Raw genomic sequence first — 20,829 nt, 5'->3', positions numbered from 1 at the left:
GAAGTGCATTTGTGAGGTGGGACAAGAAGGTTTAGCTCACAGTCTCTGCTCCAATTCATCCCAAAGGTGTTCTATCGTGTTGAGGTCAGGACTCTGTGGAGGCAACACCACACCATAATCCCCCCTCCACCAAACTTTACACCTGGCACAATGCAGTCAGACAAGTACTGTTCTCCTGGCAACCACCAAACCCAGAGCCATGCATTGGATTGCCAAACATGATTCGTCACTTTGTGGAGGCGCTTTACACCATTGCATTCAACGCTTTGCATTGCATTTGATGATGTAAGGCTTGAATGTAACTGCTCAGCCATGGAAACCCATTCCATGAAGCTCTCTACATTGTTCTGGAGTTAATCTGAAGGCCACATGAAGTCTAGAGGTCTGTAGCGATTGACTCTGCAGAAAGTTGGCGACCTCTGCGCACTATGATCCTCAGCATCCTCTGACCCCGCTCTGTCATTTTACATCACTTCGTGGCTGAGTTGCTGTCGTTCCCAATCGCTTCCACTTTATTATAATACCCCTGACAGTTGACTGTGGAATATTTAGTAGCGAGGAAATTTCATGACTAGACTTGTTGCACAGGTGGCATCCTATCACAGTACCATGCTCGAATTCACTGAGCTCAGTCTTTCACAAATGTCTGTAGAAGTAGTCTGCATGCCTAGGTGCTTGGTTTTTTACACCTGTGGGCATAGAAGTAATTGGAACACCTGAATTCAATTATTTGGATTGGTGAGTGAATACCTTTGGCAATATAGTGTATGTGCAATACCATGGCTGCTACATACTCTTTTATATCCACCCTCTTTATCTTACTTATTTTACTTTTATAATTTTATTTAAATTGTTTTAGTTTAATTTTCTAGTTTTACTATTTAAAAAGACTATATAATGTTTTTTAAATATCTTGCATTTTATCATTTTCATAAGCCTATATATAATTTTTTGCTTTATTCCTATTTTTTTTTTTTATGCACCATCAGGATTGCTACCCAATTTCATTGTACCCTGTGAAATGACAATAAAGGATCTTAAATCATGAATCTTGAACTGCAGGTCTTTAATTTTAACCGTTTTTAAGGATATCACATACAGACTTTTTTCTTCAGGCTTCCTTCTTCCTCAGCAGCCAGCCTTGTTAAAGAGCATATTTAAGAGCCATCAGGACACTAAGTGTTTTCTGAAAAATTCCTGCACTCTTCTCCATGTATCCACCTGTGCGTCTGCATGGCCTTTCGTTTCTCCTCCAAAAGCCACCACCTGGCCGACTGCTGCGTGGACTCCAGATGGATAATGGGGCATGTAAGGGACTTCTAAGAGGTGCCCTGCATTTGGATAGCTCACCACTTCACAGTTTGTTTTTCCATGTTCTTTGAGGATGTTGCAAGCTTGCTCTGCGTAATAGGCACTGTTCCAGTTTCTGTCATCTTCTGAAACTACGAACAGGAAATTGCAGCTGGCTTGCTCAATCGGTATGAGACTGGCACGGTTCTCCTTTGCCATGGGATCTTCTAGAACATCTCTGATGTCCAAGATACCTGATTTAGTTACAGTTATCCTCTCCCGATGTTCTGTGAGAGGTGGGAAGATAATGTCTTTGTAGTGGAGTGGAAACACAACATTGGCAATGCCTCCGTTGAGGCAGACAATGGCTTTCACATTGGGCAGGAATGATGCCATTGCCAGAGCTATTTCTCCACTCTTTGAGATTGACACTATGCCTATCCCAGTCTTTTTCACCTGTGGGGAAAAAAGACATAAAAAAGCTTGGAAATCTGTTTTAGAGCCTTGCAGAGATTCATCAGTATTGGGGAAATCCTCCTCAAACCACCAGATTTTTAGGAAAACGTTTGTGACTGATCATCCCAGATTTGCTTAGTACTTCCAAGAGATAATGTCATCTGCCCAACAGAGTGGGGGTAAAAATTTAGGTGTTAATGGTCATTAGTTTCTGAGATACCAGGCCTTTAATAAGTAGATGTGGTCTAAATTTTCTCTCGAAACTAGTGCTATGGCAAACGATGCTTGGAACTGATTCGATTATTGGTTTATGGAGTGTTTAAAGACCAAAAGAGACGCAGAGATGACATTTGACGGCATGTTGATTTTTCCAATTGAAGCTACTCTAAATATCTCACTGAAGCACATCAGATATTTCAAACAGTATTTATTACTCATTTTACAGCACACCCTGATAGAGCATTTTTTTTGCTTAATAATAATTGATTATATTACATTTTTTGTGAACAGTTTATGTTCATATTTATGTTTACATTTTTTATCTTATATTTTTTATCTTTGGTATTCAAACACATTTTCTTGATTCCCTTGCTATCCCTTTGCCGCAGAAGCACTGTGACTTTCCCCCATTTGTGGGACTAATAAAGGATAATCTTATTTTGTCATATCTTAAAACTGTACTTCCTAACCAATATGTATTTGTAGGCCACCACTGTATGTTACAGAGCACAGGTTCCCATGTCCTGCACATTTTAGTATCTTGTCCGCTTTAAGCCACCCAACAATTAAAACTCTTGAAAGACTTATTAATGAGCTGATTAGTTTGATCATATGTTTGAGGCAGGGGTGCTTCAGGATCAGGGTTAGGAATCACTGTCTTACATGAACCATGATTCCAATACAGTATCAAGAAATTGAAAAATATGCATCCATCCATCCATCCATTTTCTAAGCCGCTTCTCCGTCAGGGTCGCAGCAATCTTCGGGCGGAAGGCAGGATACACCCTGGACAGGTCGCCAGTCCATCGCAGGGCAGACAGACAGACACAGACAGTCACTCACACATTCACACCTAGGGGCAAATTAGCATGTCCAATTGGCCTGACTGCATGTCTTTGGACTGTGGGAGGAAACCGGAGAACCCGGAGGAAACCCACGCAGACACGGGGAGAACATGCAAACTCCACACAGAGAGGACCCTGGCCGCCCGGTCGGGGAATCGAACCCAGGCCCTCCTCGCTGTGAGGCGATAGCGCTACCCACTACGCCGCCGTGCCGCCCATTGAAAAATATAAACATGGTATTCAAATTTATGCATTCATACATAATACATTCATTTTTTCTGAAGTCTGAAAATCCTAAAGCCTAAATTCTTAAAGTCTAGGACTGAACCCAAATAGAAGAGCATTCATTGTAATGTTTTAGCACTTTAAATGTGTAAAATCGATTTTGACTTCTATTAAAAATGTTATTAAAAACAGTCACTGACCTCTTTATTAAGTACACTGACCTTGTATCTACACTCAGTTGTAGAATGTATCAGCTCCACTTACTGTATAGGTGCACTGTAGTTTTACAATTATCTATCCATCATTTGTTAGCCTCCTTTCACCCTGTTCTTCAATGGTCAGGCCCCCCAAAGGACCACCACAGAGCACGTATTATTTCAGTGGTGGATCATTCTCAGCACTGCAGTGACACTGCCTTTATTATTATTATTATTATTATTATTATTATTAAGTGACCATTATTAGTCCCACAACGGAGAAATTTCACCTCCACATTTAACCCATTCGTGCAGTGAAACACTACATACACAGTAGTGAACACACACTAGGGGGCAGTAAGCACACTTGCCCGGAGCGGTGGGCAGCCCTATCCACAGCACCCAGGGAGCAGTTGGGGGTAAGATGCTTTACCCAAGGCCACTTCAGTCATGTACTGTCGGCTCAGGGGATTGAACCGGTAAACTTCTGGTCACAAAGCTAACCTAACCTCCGGCCCATGACTGCTGCACAGGACTCAAACCACCCTTGGTGGTGGCGTGTTAGTGTGTGTTGTGCTGGTATGAACAGATCAGATGCAGTGGTGCTGCAGAGGTTTTTAAACACTGTGTCCACTTAAACACACCTATCTTGTTGGACCATCTTACAGATGCAGAATTCTGATCTGTTGCTGTTTGTGTTGGCCATCCTTGATTCTTTCATCAGAGATCTGAAAAAGGGTCTGGCTGCACCCTCAGCCTGACATGCACCACCAGCCTATTGATGATGTCAGTGCACGCTCTGCCACAACAGTGTTTTTGTCAGTTTTATGAGGAAAAACAGTGTACCACGTACTGCTGGGCAACAACCCATCAGGAAAACAAAGAAAAACAACAGCAACTACTGAAAATCACCAGGAACCAACAGACATTTTAATGGGTTCAATGATCTTTTTCATAAGGAAGGTACATTAAATGTAACTCTCTAGCCGAGTTACGGACAAAAAATGGATTAGTTGATGATATCGCTAAGCAGCAGCAGCCAAAACTTACTGTTCTGTAAGAAACAGATAAACTGCAATCTGTAATTGTTTATTAATTGCGCTAATAAATAATATAAAATGTTAAAAGGACAAGGTGTGTAGATGATATATACACCGATCAGGCATAACATTATGACCACCTCCTTGTTTCTACACTCACTGTCCATTTTATCAGCTCCACTCATTATACAGGTGCAGTTTGTTTTTACTGATTTTATTTTATTTTTTTTTATTTACTCCATGCATCACTAATTCAAAAGTTAAAATGTGTATATCTCTGACATTAATAAAGATACAACTCTAAAATCTTACACACCATTTAATGGCTTAATCCATCACTATTTACATCTGATTTACTCAGGCAAATCTGGTGATCGGTCATACTCCTAAAACCTATATACTGTATATATGAACCTATTAGCATTTTACAGACATTTTCTATTCAATGTACCAAAATGCCTTATTCCACTGACCTCGGGTAAATTCTGCAGGAATATTACAGCTTCTTCAAAGTACTCCAGCTCAATCTTATTAACTTTTTTGGGCATGTCCTGGTAACCATAGAGAGCCAGGGCCAGCACCACAAACCCTTTACTCGCCAGTAGAGCTGCTCGTGGCTCACAAAGAATTCCTCCTAAAGTATACAGATCTACAATGGCAGGGAACGGGCCTTCACCTGTAAAATACACATTAACAGTAACATTCATTCAGATTTTACATTCATTCAGATTTGAAGAACTGCATATTGAATTGTTTTGATAACATTACCATTAACCTCTATATTCATAAGGCTATTATTATACTGGAATATTTTCAATAATTATACACAGTCATAATGTGGCACCCATTTTACTGAAGAGGCAGGTTTTATTTCTGTGGACCTTTCACAAAATGTAGTTGCAATGTGTTTTCCATATCTAGAAGATATGTCCAAACGTTCATGGACACCTGCTCATCCAGATCTTACAAGGGTATTCATTTTACCACAGTAAAAGCCTTTACTCTTCTAATTAGGCCTTAGGCTAGATGTTGTGAGGATATTTGATTGCATCCAGCCATAAATGCATTATTAAAGTCAGTACTGATGTTTCATGTTTAGCTCTGGAACACAAACTCCACACCAACTCATTCCAAAGATACTGGGTGGAGCTCCATCTTTCCGGAGAACATACAACCCCAATTCCAATGAAGTTGGGACGTTGTGTAAAACATAAATAAAAACAGAATACGATGATTTGCAAATCCTTTTCAGCCTATATTCAATTGAATACACAACAAAGACAAGATATTAAATGTTCAAACGGATAAACTTTACTGTTTTTTGCAAATATTCACTCATTTTGAATTTGATGCCTGCAACACGTTCCAGAGAAGTTGGAACAGGGGCATGTTTACCACTGTGTTACATTACCTTTCCTTTTAACAACTCCCAATAAGCGTTTGGGAACTGAGGACACTAATTGTTGAAGCTTTGAAGGTGGAATTCTTTCCCACTCTTGCTTGATGTACAACTTCAGTTGCTCAACAGTCTGGGGTCTCCGTTGTTGTATTTTGCGCTTCATAATGTGCCACACATTTTCAATGGGAGACAGGCCTGGACTGCAGGCAGGCCAGTCTAGTACCCACACTCTTTTACTACGAAGCCACGCTGTTGTAACACTTGCAGAATGTGACTTGGCATCGTCTTGCTGAAATAAGCAGGACGCCCCTGAAAAAGACGCTGCTTGGATGGCAGCAGATGTTGCTCCAAAACCTGTATGTACCTTTCAGCATTAATGGTGCCTTCACAGATGTGTAAGTTACCCCTGCCATGGGCACTAACACACCCCCATACCATCAGAGATGCTGGCTTTTGAACTTTGCGCTGAAAACAATCCAGACAGTCCTTTTCCTCTTTGGCCCGGAGGACACGACGTCCATGATTTCCAAAAACAATTTCAAATGCGGACTCGTCAGACCACAGGACACTTTTCCACTTTGCGTCAGTCCATCTCAGATGAGCTCAGGCCCAGAGAAGCGGGCGGTGTTTCTGGGTGGTGTTGATATGTGGCTTTCGCTTTGCATGAGTTTTAACTTGCACTTGTAGATGGAGCGACGAACTGTGTTCACTGACAGGGGTTTTCTGAAGTGTTCCTGAGCCCATGTGGGAATATCCGTTACAGAATGATGTTGGTTTTTAATGCACTGAGGGATCGAAGGTCACTGGCATTCATTGTTGGTTTTCTGCCTTGCTGCTTACTTGCAGAGATTTCTCCAGATTCTCTGAATCTTTTGTTGATATTATGGACTGTAGATGACGAAATCCCTAAATACCTTGCAATTGCACGTTGAGAAACATTGTTCTTAACAATGTTGCTCACAAAGTGGTAAACCTCGCCCCATCCATGCTTGTAAAGGACTGAGCCTTTCAGGGATGCTCCCTTTATACCCAATCATGACACTCACCTGTTTCCAATTCACCTGTTCACCTGTGGAATGTTCCAACAGGTGTTTTTGGAGCATTGCTCTACTTTCCCAGTCTTTTGTTGCCCCTGTCCCAACTTCTTTGGAATGTGTTGCAGGCATCAAATTCAAAATGAGTGAATATTTGCAAAAAACAATAAAGTTTATCCGTTTGAACATTAAATATCTTGTCTTTGTAGTGTATTCAATTGAATATAGATTGAAAAGGATTTGCAGGTCATTGTATTCTGTTTTTATTTATGTTTTACACAACGTCCCAACTTCATCGGAATTGGGGTTGTAGTTCCACGGGCTCCACAGCCCAATGCTGGGGGCTTCAAACCCCTCTAAGTGACAAAAAAAGTCATAGAAACCACCAAAACTTTTTTCTATTAGTTCCTAGTCATGCCTATAGCATTTTATATTTTATAAAGTTATTGACATAATTACATCAATATAACTATATTCTACACCACGGGGAGTCGCTGTTTGACCGAGATCAGTATCAGAGACAGAAGTGAAGCTCAACCTAAGAACAAACTGACCAGGTGGTGTGAAAAGGGTTCCTCGTATCCTGCCTTCGCTCACAGGAGCTCTTCGGACTCCCGTGCACGTGAAGTGCCTTTCGTTGGTCTCCTTAGCGAGGACTTCTCCTCCACTGGAAGCCTCGATGTGATAGTGAACGGGGCTCGACGCGTCTCTCTTCACCACTTTACTGTGTGGCACGTCTGGCCGCATCGACCAAAACAAACCCATCGGTTCAACACCTGTGTAGGTTCCCCCCAGTGAGGGATGACGGCTCACGTCAACCTCTCCTTTCTCGTCCGCCTGATATGTGGCCGTAGCTTTGAAAACAACGCCTTTGTCGTCCCGGAGGTTGGACTGTAACTGCACATGTTGCTGAGGAGTCAAACCGCTCAGTTTTATCTCAACAGCTTCGTCAAACATGCAGCTGGTGCTCGGCAGAATCCGGAGACGAGCTGCAGAGCCCGAGTGGGTTTTCATGAACGCGTTTCTCAGTGAGAGTTTAGAGCAGCGGCGCAGCAGAAAAGCCATGTTACTGTCTTTGTGCAGGGTTGCCTAACCCGTCGAACAACATATCTTTTGGTTTACTCTGGTAAAGGTCACAAAGTACAAGATCGTTGTATCAGGCTCTTGAATTGCCAAATGCTTCTTAATAAATCCCCTATTTTAGGACACAGTGTCTTTCATTTTTGTCACATTGTTAGCGCCACAACAGATTCAGATACGGAGGAATTTCCACTTTGGAGTCCCCCTGGCAGTTTCGCACATGCGCAACAAATACAGCTGAAAAAAGTAGATATCAACTATATCACCAAGATAGAACAGCGTGTATAGTTTCCATCCATCCATCCATCCATTTTCTAAGCCGCTTCTCCGTCAGGGTCGCGGGGGGGGGTGCTGGAGCCCATCCCAGCAGTCTTCGGGCGGAAGGCAGGATACACCCTGGACAGGTCGACAGTTCATCACAGGGCAGACACACAGACACAGACAGTCACTCACACCTAGGGGCAATTTAGCACGTCCAATTGGCCTGTCTGCATGTCTTTGGACTGTGGCAGGAAACCGGAGAACCCGGAGGAAACCCACGCAGACACTGGGAAGAACATGCAAACTCCACACAGAGAGGACCCCGGTCACCCGGCCGGGGAATCAAACCCAGGCCCTCCTCGCTGTGAGGCGACAGTGCTACCCACCACCGTGCCGCCCGCGTATAGTTTCATTATACTTTAATAATAATATAGTTTTATAGTTTAACCAATATAGTACAGCGCCCTTCCTGCTGAAAAAATCATGAAAAAACATTTTAATAACATGTCGGTACCTGATGGTCTCCAATAGTCTCTAATGGTGTTTTGTGTTTTTCTGATGGGTTGATATCACGATGTAAAAGACTCTAATGATTTAACAGGTGTTCAGGGACTCATTCCAGGTACATTTGATGGTTTCCAGATGTGAACGCGTCTTTCAGGAAACTAGTGGTCTCTAACCATTAAGCCAATTCCCATTAGAAAGCAAAACCATCAGCTTTTAATACTAATTGTAGTGGTTCTAATGGTCTTTTTTCAGCAGGGCTTATACTTAATTATGCTGTCCGTACAGAAATATAGAAAGTCAAGCTCCATTCTGGCTTTAGATCTGAAAGAGAAAAAAAACATTATATATATAGTGTATATATATATATATATATATATATATATATATATATATATATATATATATATATATATATATATATATATATATACACTGCTCAACAAAATAAAGGGAACACTTAAACAACACAATATAACTCCAAGTAAATCAAACTTTTGTGAAATCAAACTGTCCACTTTGGAAGCAACACTGATTGACAATCAATTTCACAGCTGTTGTGCAAATGGAATAGACAACAGGTGGAAATTATTGGCAATTAGCCAGATACACTCAATAAAGGAGTGGTTCTGCAGGTGGGGACCACAGACCACTTCTCAGTACCTTTCTGCTTTCTGGCTGATGTTTTGGTCACTTTTGAATGTTGGTGGTGCTTTCACACTCGTGGTAGCATGAGACGGACTCTACAACCCACACAAGTGACTCAGGTAGTGCAGCTCAGGATGGCACATCAATGCGAGCTGTGGCAAGAAGGTTTGCTGTGTCTGTCAGCGTAGTGTCCAGAGGCTGGAGGCGCTACCAGGAGACAGGCCAGTACACCAGGAGACGTGGAGGAGGCCGTAGGAGGGCAACAACCCAGCAGCAGGACTGCTACCTCCGCCTTTGTGCAAGGAGGAACAAGAGGAGTCCTTCAAAATGACCTCCAGCAGGCCACAAACGTGCATGTGTCTGCACAAACGGTTAGAAACCGACTCCATGAGGATGGTATGAGGGCCCGACGTCCACAGATGGGGGTTGTGCTCACAGCCAAACACCATGCAGGATGCTTGGCATTTGCCAGAGAACACCAGGATTGGCAAATTGGCCACTGGCGCCCTGTGCTCTTCACAGATGAAAGCAGGTTCACACTGAGCACATGTGACAGACGTGACAGTCTGGAGATGCCATGGAGAGCGATCTGCTGCCTGCAACATCCTTCAGCATGACCGGTTTGGCAGTGGGTCAGTAATGGTGTGGGGTGGCATTTCTTTGGAGGGCCGCACAGCCCTCCATGTGCTCGCCAGAGGTAGCCTGACTGCCATTAGGTACCAAGATGAGCTCCTCAGACCCCTTGTGAGACCATATACTGGTGCGGTTGGCCCTGGGTTCCTCCTAATGCAGGACAATGCTAGACCTCATGTGGCTGGAGTGTGTCGGCAGTTCCTGCAAGACGAAGGCATTGAAGCTATGGACTGGCCCGCCCGTTTCCCAGACCTGAATCTGATTGAGCACATCTGGGACATCATGTCTCGCTCCATTCACCAACGCCATGTTGCACCACAGACTGTCCAGGAGTTGACGGATGCTTTAGTCCAGGTCTGGGAGGAGATCCCTCAGGAGACCATCCGCCACCTCATCAGGAGCATGCCCAGGCATTGTAGGGAGGTCATACAGGCACGTGGAGGCCACACACAATACTGAGCCTCATTTTGACTTGTTTTAAGGACATTACATCAACAAGTTGGATCAGCCTGTAGTGTGTTTTTCCACTTTAATTTTGTGTGTGACTCCAAATCCAGGCCTCCGTTGGCTAATAAATTTGATTTCCATTGATTTATTTTTGTGATTTTGTTGTCAGCACATTCAACTTTGTACAGAACAAAGTATTCAATGAGAATATTTCATTCATTCAGATCTAGGCTGTTATTTGTGTTCCCCTTATTTTTATGAGCAGTGTATTTGTGAAATATATATATATAGTGCTGGTAAAATTATTAACTAGACAATACCAAAGGTGGTATTTTTTTCTAATTCCCTGCTTAACCACCAGTGGGTTGTAAACATGAATGCAACCAACTTCTAAGACTGAACTTTGGAGGTTGGAAAAATCTCTGCAAATTTCTTTGAAAAACTGAAAGTGAGTCTCCTGAAAACAATAGAAGCTGTAATAAAGGCAGAAAGGACTAAATACTGAAAAAGATTACCTTTCATATAATCTTATCAAGGCTTCTGTGTAACTTATTGTCAAATTTTTGTTTATTTCAGTAAGCTTATAGATCCAAGTCTGACTTCAGCTGCAAGAGGGCAAATGCAGAATGTCAGTAACTGATTAATCCACCCAATCTGAACTGTCAGTTAATCTTTGAACAATGTGGTTAATGGCTAAAGATGTACCTTAACAGCAGTGTCAACTACCACAACCTTGTTTTCACATTGAATTTGATTTGCCTTTTTAAAACAACAGCCACATTATAGTTTAGTCTTCCACCTGTGGTTGAAGTATAGTCTCGGACTAAACTGTGACGCCAGTAGTGATTCACTTAAGAATTCCTCTTGCTCCAGGCTTTGGCTTAATCTGGGTCTGAATAAAAAACCCTGACTCACCTTTTATAACAGCTAAAGGAAACAAGTTAACGGCTCACAAAGCACTAAAGTGGGGCAAAAGGCCATCTGTGCTAATCAACAGTGAGACTCTTCACAGTTTCCTTTAAGCAGTCCAGGTTAAGTGACCTCTTCACTTAATCGTCATATGCAGAAGAGCAGCCATCATTGGCACTACATACAGGCGAAAGAGTACGCTCAGATTTCCTGACAAATCCTGATTGAAAATTTTCAACCATGTTCATACAGATGTATCCTCATAAAACTGTGTGCTCATGAACGATTAATGAAGACTGCATTACAATTTTGAAATATTTGAAGACAAACAACTTTATTCATTTAATTACATTCAGATTACAGGAATAAGGCAACATGGCTTGCTGAATGTGTTACATGTTAACAAGAAATACCCTAGGACCAGGATCAGTAAAATGCGAAGGAAAATGATATCAGCATTGGCTCACAATTCCCATATCAATGCACGTCTTTGTCGGTATCAGATACAGTTGCTTAGATACAAAGTAATATTTGGGTGGATTTATACATCCCTGAATATTTTCAAATGATAATACTTTCACTTCTAATCAGGTGTATTTGTTAATTTGGTTTCATTTCATTATGTTAGCTTGATGACAGCATCTGCTACTTTGCTCTGTGACTCATTTTGTGCATTAAGTGGTTTACTTTAAAAAAAGTGTAAAGACAGAAGCCTAATCATTTTAAACCTGCTATGCTGAAAGGTGCTGGATGCAGTAAGTACTTATACTGCAGTTATATGCAGTTGCTAATACTAAAATATTTTTAGATGTGAAGTGCAGGCTCACTCACTCACTCATATTTAGCAGACTGAAGATTCTCCACAAGTAGGTGCTATAAGCACAATTAGTAAATTTCCATTACTCATAATAGTGGTGCTCTTAGACAGGGTGCTTATGTGCTTCTTACCAAGCCATTCTTTGGAAGATAGACTTCTACTGCAGTCATTATTTCAATTAAGTAACATTAACCAACTCTGGCTATTACACTCAGTGCCAGAACTAGAGAATTCTTCCACATGATTTAACACTGGTGGGGGTAAAACACAGCAGACAAGACATATTAATATAGCAATAGTTTGGGTAACCATGAAGATAGTTTTGATCTTCAATTTTAGACAGTAACATGAGGCTTGTGGCTTTCAGAAGCACAACCGAATACATCATGCAACATGCATGCTTTTACATGCTTTTGGAAATTAAGGCATATATTCTAAACAGACACCTTAGTACGATCCTAAGTGTTTTTTGAAAAATCTCTGCACTTTTCTCCATGTATCAAACTGTGTGTATGCTCAGTACTTTGTGGGGGAGACTGTACTGTAGCCCTCTCTTGATGCCTATATCTTTTAGCTATCGTGTGAAATAGTTTTAGATATGAAATGAACCACACTTTGTCTGCTCTACTGACAAGCAGGCTATACCAAGTATCTCCTTTAAGGCACTGTTAGCATCTTTGCTGTACTGTTATATACTGCTATACTTTGCTATAAAAAGTAAGGCAACACCCTTAATAAAGTGTCTAAAGTCTCCCTCACTGGTATAAAGTGAAGTCAGGACAATGCTTGGTAATGTTGGCAAATTCTAAATTAACTCTGCTAAGCACCGCTGATTCTACAGCCATGTGGAAATAGAAGGAAACATTCCAGAAAAATAGTCATTCCAGTATTGCTATAGTTCACCTATTTAACCACTAGAGTAAGTTCACAACAGCTGTACTCTGCTATGTAAGGAACTGTGTGGGCAATGTCACAGTCCAAAAATACATCTGGCTGTACCCAAACCAGAAGCCCTGAATGACAAAGAAGGTCAAAATACTTCTCAAAGACCACAATGCTGCCTTCAGGTCTAGGGACAAAGCCTTACATAGTGTTGCCAGGACCAACCTGAAGAAAGGCATTAGGCAAAGCAAACTAAAAGAGGAAAATTTAGAATCACTTCACCAACAACAACTAAAACCGGGTGTGGCAGGGTACACAGCACATCACAAACCATAAGAACACAGCCACAGAAGGAGATGCCTCATTGGCAGTGGAACTTGATTGTTTCTTTGCTCACTTCAAGGTGACACCAATGGAGAAAGACTCACTCCTGCCACCAGCTTCTAACAACCATATTATCACAGTACAGGAGCATGAGGTGAGACATGCTCAAAACTGTGAACCCGAGGAAAGCTGCTGGCCCCAGTAACAGGAAGTGTATTGAAAGAACGGACCAGCTATCCATGGTCTTCACAAGAATCTTCGATCTATCCTTATCTAAATCCATCATCCCACCTTGTCTGAAATTTGCCAGTTATTCCACTTCCAAAAAAGTCTGTCATCAGTGACCTTCGTGACTACTGTCGGCCTTGAACTCATCAAAAACTAAAGAACTCATCCTAGACTTCAGAAAGAACTTCACAAATCCAGACCCATTTCAGGGCAGACACACTGCTGAAGATCTCTCCTGGACCACCAACACCACGGCATTAGTGAAAAAGGCACAGTAGCAACTCTACTTTCTAAGAATCCTCAGGAAAAACAAACACATGAGAAGCTTCTGGCTCAAGGGATATTAAAAGATGTGATCTGCACTTTATATTTATTATTAAACTGCACTATCTGTAAATAGAAATCCTGCTTTTCACATACACTATATTGCCAAAAGTAGCTGCTCGTCTGCCTTCACAAGCACATGAAATTGAGTGACATCCCATTCTTAATCCATAGGGTTTAATATGATACTGGCCCACCCTTTGCAGCTATAACAGCTGCAACTCTTCTGGGAAGGCTTTCCACAAGGTTTAGGAGTGTGTTTATGGGAATTTTTGACCATTCTTCCAGAAGTGTATTTGTGAGGTGGGACAAGAAGGTTTAGCTCAAAGTCTCTGCTCCAATTCATGCCAAAGGTGTTCTATCGTGTTGAGGTCAGGACTCTGTGCAGGCCAGTCAAGTTCTTCCACACCAAACTCGCTCATCCATGTCTTTATCGATCTTGTTTTGTGCATTGGCATCATTTTGGAACAGGAAGGGGCCATCCCTAAACTGTTCCCACAAAATTGAGAGCATGAAATTGTGCAAAATCTCTTGGTCTGCTGAAGCATTAAGAGTTCCTTTCACTGGAACTAAGGGGCCGAGCCCAACTCCTGACAAACAACACCACACCATAATCCCCCCTGCACCAAACTTTACACCTGGCACAATGCAGTCAGACAAGTACTGTTCTCCTGGCAACCACCAAACCCACAGCCATGCATCGGATTGCCAAACATGATTCGTCACTTTGTGGAGGCACTTTACACCATTGCATTCAACGCTTTGCAATGCGCTTGATGATGTAAGGCTTGAATGTAACTGCTCAGCCATAGAAACCCATTCCATGAAGCTCTCTACATTGTTCTGGAGTTAATCTGAAGGCCACATGAAGTCTGGAGGTCTGTAGTGATTGACTCTGCATAAAGTTGTCGACCTCTGCGCACTATGATCCTCAGCATCCTCTGACCCCGCTCTGTCATTTTACATGGCCTATCACTTCGTGGCCGAGTTGCTGTCGTTCCCAATCGCTTCCACTTTGTTATAATACCCCTGACAGTTGACTGTGGAATATTTAGTAGCGAGGAAATTTCACGACTGGACTTGCACAGGTGGCATCCTATCACGGTACCATGCTCGAATTCACTGAGCTCAGTCTTTCACAAATGTCTGTAGAAGTAGTCTGCATGCCTAGGTACTTGGTTTTTTACACCTGTGGGCATAGAAGTAATTGGAACACCTGAATTCAATTATTTGGAGTGGTGAGTGAATACCTTTGGCAATATAGTGTATGTGCAATACCATGGCTGCTACATACTCTTTTATATCCACCCTCTTTATCTTACTTATTTTACTTTTATAATTTTATTTAAATTTATTTTAGTTTAATTTTCTAGTTTTACTATTTTAAAAGACTATATAATTTTTTAAAATATCTTGCATTTTACATTTTTCATAAGCCTATATATTTTTTTGCTTTATTATGCACCATCAGGATTGCTACCCAATTTCATTGTACCCTGTGCAATGACAAAGAATCTTAAATCATGAATCTTGAACTGCAGGTATTTAATTTTAACCGTTTTTAAGGATATCACATACAGATTTTTTTCTTCAGGCTTCCTTCTTTCTCAGCAGCCAGCCTTGTTAAAGAGCAGATTTAAGAGGGACATCAGGACAGTCTAAGTGTTTTCTGAAAAATTCCTGCACTCTTCTCCATGTATCCACCTGTGCGTCTGCATGGACTTTCGTTTCTCCTCCAAAAGCCACCACCTGGCCGACTGCTGCGTGGACTCCAGATGGATAATGGGGCATGTAAGGGACTTCTAAGAAGTGCCCTGCATTTGGATAGCTCACCACTTCACAGTTTGTTTTTCCATGTTCTTTGAGGATGTTGCAAGCTTGCTCTGCGTAATAGGCACTGTTCCAGTTTCTGTCATCTTCTGAAACTACGAACAGGAAATTGCAGCTGGCTCGCTCAATCGGTATGAGACTGGCACGGTTCTCCTTTGCCATGGGATCTTCTAGAGCATCTCTGATGTCCAAGATACCTGATTTAGTTACAGTTATCCTCTCCTGATGTGCTGTGAGAGGTGGGAAGATAATGTCTTTGTAGTGGAGTGGAAACACAACATTGGCAATGCCTCCGTTGAGGCAGACAGTGGCTTTCACATTGGGTAGGAATGATGCCATTGCCAGAGCTATTTCTCCACTCTTTGAGATGGACACTATGCCTATCCCAGTCTTTTTCACCTGTGGGGAAAAAAGACACAATAAGCTTGGAAATCTGTTGTAGAGCCTTGCAGAGATTCATCAGTATTGGGGAAATCCTCCTCAAACCACCAGATTTTTAGGAAAAAGTTTGAGACTGATCATCCCAGATTTGCTTAGTACTTCCAAGAGATAATGTCATCTGCCCGAGTGGGGGTAAAATTGTAGGTGTTAATGGTCATTAGTTTCTGAGATACCAGGCCTTTAATAAGTAGATGTGGTCTAAATTTTCTCTCGAAATTAGTGCTATGGCAAAGGATGCTTGGAACTGATTCGATTATTGGTTTATGGAGTGTTTAAAGACCAAAAGAGACGCAGAGATGACATTTGACGGCATGTTGATTTTTCCAACTGAAGCTACTCTGGCTATCTAAATATCTCACTGAAGCACATCAGATATTTCAAACAGTATTTATTACTCATTTTACAGCACACCCTTACAGAGCATTTTTTTTGCTTAGTAATAATTGATTATATTACATTTTTTGTGAATTTCCCCATTTGTGGGACTAATAAAGGATAATCTTATTTTGTCATATCTTAAAACTGTACTTCCTAACCAATATGTATTTGTAGGCCACCACTGTATGTTACAGAGCACAGGTTCCCCTGTCCTGCACATTTTAGTATCTTGTCTGCTTTAAGCCACCCAACTCTTAAAACTCTTGAAAGGCTTATTAATGAGCTGATTAGTTTGATCATATGTTTGAGGCAGGGGTGCTTCAGGATCAGGGTTAGGAATCACTGTCTTACATGAACCATGATTCCAATACAGTATCAAGAAATTGAAAAATATAAACATGGTATTCAAATTTATACATTCATACATAATACATTCATTTTTTCTGAAGTCTGAAAATCCTAAAGCCTAAATTCTTAAAGTCTAGGACTGAACCCAAATAGAAGAGCTTTCATTGTAATGTTTTAGCACTTTAAATGTGTAAAATCGATTTTGACTTCTATTAGTGTTATTAAAAACATTCACTGACCACTTCATTAAGTACACCGACCTTGTATCTACACTCAGTTGTAGAATGTATCAGCTCCACTCTGTAGTTTTACAATTATCTATCCATCATTTGTTAGCCTCCTTTCACCCTGTTCTTCAATGGTCAGGGCCCCAAAGGACCACCACAGAGCACGTATTATTTCAGTGGTGGATCATTCTCAGCACTGCAGTGACACTGCCTTTATTATTATTATTATTATTATTATTAAGTGACCATTATTAGTCCCACAACGGAGAAATTTCACCTCCACATTTAACCCATTTGTGCAGTGAAACACTACATACACAGTAGTGAACACACACTAGGGGGCAGTAAGCACACTTGCCCGGAGCGGTGGGCAGCCCTATCCACAGCACCCAGGGAGCAGTTGGGGGTAAGATGCTTTACCCAAGGCCACTTCAGTCATGTACTGTCAGCTCAGGGGATTGAACCGGTAACCTTCTGGTCACAAAGCTAACCTAACCTCCAGTACAGCAACAACCCATCAGGAAAACACAGAAAAACAACAGCAACTACTGAAAACCACCAGGAACCAACAGACATTTTAATGGGTTCAATGATCTTTTTCATAAGGAAGGTACATTAAATGTAACTCTCTAGCCGAGTTACGGACAAAAAATGGATTAGTTGATGATATCGCTAAGCAGCAGCAGCCAAAACTTACTGTTCTGTAAGAAACAGATAAACTGCAATCTGTAATTGTTTATTAATTGAGCTAATAAATAATATAAAATGTTAAAAGGACAAGGTGTGTAGATGATATATACACCGATCAGGCATAACATTATGACCACCTCCTTGTTTCTACACTCACTGTCCATTTTATCAGCTCCACTCATTATACAGGTGCAGTTTGTTTTTACTGATTTTATTTTTTATTTATTTTATTTACTCCATGCATCACTAGTTCAAAAGTTAAAATGTGTATATCTCTGACATTAATAAAGATACAACTCTAAAATCTTACACACCATTTAATGGCTTAATCCATCACTATTTACATCTGATTTACTCAGGCAAATCTGGTGATCGGTCATACTCCTATAACCTATATACTGTATATATGAACCTATTAGCATTTTACAGACATTTTCTATTCAATGTACCAAAATGCCTTATTCCACTGACCTCGGGTAAATTCTGCAGGAATATTACAGCTTCTTCAAAGTACTCCAGCTCAATCTTATTAACTTTTTTGGGCATGTCCTGGTAACCATAGAGAGCCAGGGCCAGCACCACAAACCCATTACTCGCCAGTAGAGCTGCTCGTGGCTCACAAAGAATTCCTCCTAAAGTATACAGATCTACAATGGCAGGGAACGGGCCTTCACCTGTAAAATACACATTAACAGTAACATTCATTCAGATTTTACATTCATTCAGATTTGAAGAACTGCATATTGAATTGTTTTGATAACATTACCATTAACCTCTATATTCATAGGTCATAAGGCTAGTATTTTACTGGAATATTTTCAATAATATAATATAATAATATACACAGTCATAATGTGGAACTCTTTTTGCTGAAGAGGCAGGTTTTATTTCTGTGGACCTTTCACAAAATGTAGTTGCAATGTGTTTTCCATATCTAGAAGATATGTCCAAACGTTCATGGACACCTGCTCATCCAGATAGGCCTTAGGCTAGATGTTGTGAGGATATTTGATTGCATCCAGCCATAAACGAATTATTAAAGTCAGTACTGATGTTGGTGTGGAGTTGCCACGATTGGCAACTCCACACCAACTCATTCCAAAGATACTGGGTGGAGCTCCATCTTTCCGGAGAACATAGTTCCACGGGCTCCACAGCCCAATGCTGGGGGCTTCAAACCCCTCTAAGTGACAAAAAAAGTCATAGAAACCACCAAAAAAATTTTCTATTAGGTCCTAGTCATGCCTAGCATTTTATATTTTATAAAGTTTATAAAGTTATTTATATAATTACATCAATATAATTATATTCTACACCACGGGGAGTCGCTATTTGACCGAGTTCAGTATCAGAGACAGAAGTGAAACTCAAACTAAGAACAAACTGACCAGGTGGTGTGAAAAGGGTTCCTCGTATCCTGCCTTCTCTCACAGGAGCTCTTCGGACTCCCGGGCACTTGAAGTGCCTTTCGTTGGTCTCCTTAGCGAGGACTTCTCCTCCACTGGAAGCCTCGATGTGATAGTGAACGGGGCTCGACGCGTCTCTCTTCACCACTTTACTGTGTGGCACGTCTGGCCGCATCGACCAAAACAAACCCATCGGTTCAACACCTGTGTAGGTTCCCCCCAGTGAGGGATGACGGCTCACGTCAACCTCTCCTTTCTCGTCCGCCTGATATGTGGCCGTAGCTTTGAAAACAACGCCTTTGTCGTCCCGGAGGTTGGACTGTAACTGCACATGTTGCTGAGGAGTCAAACCGCTCAGTTTTATCTCAACAGCTTCGTCAAACATGCAGCTGGTGCTCGGCAGAATCCGGAGACGAGCTGCAGAGTCCGAGTGGGTATTCATGAACGCGTTTCTCAGTGAGAGTTTAGAGCAGCGGCGCAGCAGAAAAGCCATGTTATTGTCTTTGTGCGGGGTTGCCAGTTCCCGTCGAACAAATCCTCTTTTGGGTTACTGGGGTAAAGGTCACAAAGTACAAGATCGTTGTATCAGGCTCTTGAATTGCCAAATGCTTCTTAATAAATCCCCTATTTTAGGACACAGTGTCTGTCATTTTTGTCACCTTGTTAGCGCCACAACAGATTCAGATACGGAGGAATTTCCACTTTGGAGTCCCCCTGGCAGTTTCGCTCATGCGCAACAAAAACAGCTGAAAAAAGTAGATATCAACTATATCACCAAGATAGTACAGCGCGTATAGTTTCATTATACTTTAATAATAATATAGTTTTATAGTTTAACCAATATAGTACAGCGCCCTTCCTGCTGAAAAAATCATGAAAAAACATTTTAATAACATGTCGGTACCTGATGGTCTCCAATAGTCTCTAATGGTGTTTTGTGTTTTTCTGATGGGTTGATATCACGATGTAAAAGACTCTAATGATTTAACAGGTGTTCAGGGACTCATTCCAGGTACATTTGATGGTTTCCAGATGTGAACGCGTCTTTCAGGAAACTAGTGGTCTCTAACCATTAAGCCAGTTCCCATTAGAAAGCAAAACCATCAGCTTTTAATACTAATTCCAGTGGTTCTAATGGTCTTTTTTCAGCAGGGCTTGTAATTTACTATGCTGTCCGTACAGAAATATAGAAAGTCAAGTTCCATTCTGGATCTGAAAGAGAAATATATATATATATACACACGTTACCTCACTGGCGGGGAAGGAGCCTGAGTTGGTGCGCGAGGTTGAGAGATACCGGCTAGATATAGTCGGGCTCACCTCAACACACAGCTTGGGCTCTGGGTCCAATCTCCTTGAGAGGGGCTGGACTTTATTCTTTTCTGGAGTTGCCCATGGTGAGAGGCGGTGGGCAGGTGTGGGCTTTCTCATAGCCCCTCGACTCGGTGCCTGTATGTTGGGGTTTTCTCCGGTGGATGAGAGGGTAGCTTCCCTACGCCTTCGGGTTGGGGAACGGGTCCTGACTGCTGTCTGTGCTTATGCACCGAATAGCAGTTCAGAGTCACCAGCCTTCTTAGAGTCCTTGGAAAGGGTGCTTGAAAGTGCTCCTCCTGGAGACTCTATTGTCCTACTGGGGGACTTTAACGCTCACGTGGGCAATGACAGTGAGACCTGGAGGGGTGTGATTGGGAGGAATGGCCTCTCTGATCTGAACCCAAGTGGTGTTCAGTTTTTGGACTTCTGTGCA

General features: G+C 41.7%; 2 protein-coding genes across 2 annotated transcripts; both read right to left on the bottom strand.

Moving 5' to 3' along the window:
- Nucleotides 1–1,049: 1,049 nt before the first annotated feature.
- LOC108424502 (acyl-coenzyme A thioesterase 1-like) lies at nucleotides 1,050–7,770 on the bottom strand. Its single transcript, XM_017692565.2, has 3 exons — nucleotides 7,260–7,770; nucleotides 4,746–4,948; nucleotides 1,050–1,746 (listed from the first exon to the last, which is right to left on the bottom strand). The coding sequence occupies exons 1-3, from the start codon at nucleotides 7,768–7,770 to the stop codon at nucleotides 1,168–1,170; spliced, it is 1,293 nt and encodes a 430-aa protein (XP_017548054.2). The 3' UTR covers nucleotides 1,050–1,167.
- A 7,520-nt stretch (nucleotides 7,771–15,290) lies between these two features.
- Nucleotides 15,291–19,847, bottom strand: LOC108424505 (acyl-coenzyme A thioesterase 1-like). The gene is made up of 3 exons (XM_037537823.1): nucleotides 19,065–19,847; nucleotides 18,148–18,350; nucleotides 15,291–15,991 (listed from the first exon to the last, which is right to left on the bottom strand). The coding sequence occupies exons 1-3, from the start codon at nucleotides 19,573–19,575 to the stop codon at nucleotides 15,386–15,388; spliced, it is 1,320 nt and encodes a 439-aa protein (XP_037393720.1). The 5' UTR covers nucleotides 19,576–19,847; the 3' UTR covers nucleotides 15,291–15,385.
- Nucleotides 19,848–20,829: the final 982 nt, after the last annotated feature.

Source organism: Pygocentrus nattereri, chromosome 4, assembly GCF_015220715.1.
Source record: "Pygocentrus nattereri isolate fPygNat1 chromosome 4, fPygNat1.pri, whole genome shotgun sequence".
NCBI lineage: Eukaryota > Metazoa > Chordata > Actinopteri > Characiformes > Serrasalmidae > Pygocentrus > Pygocentrus nattereri.
Note: the sequence above shows the minus strand (reverse complement) of the source record. Positions and strands in the feature narration are given on the sequence as shown.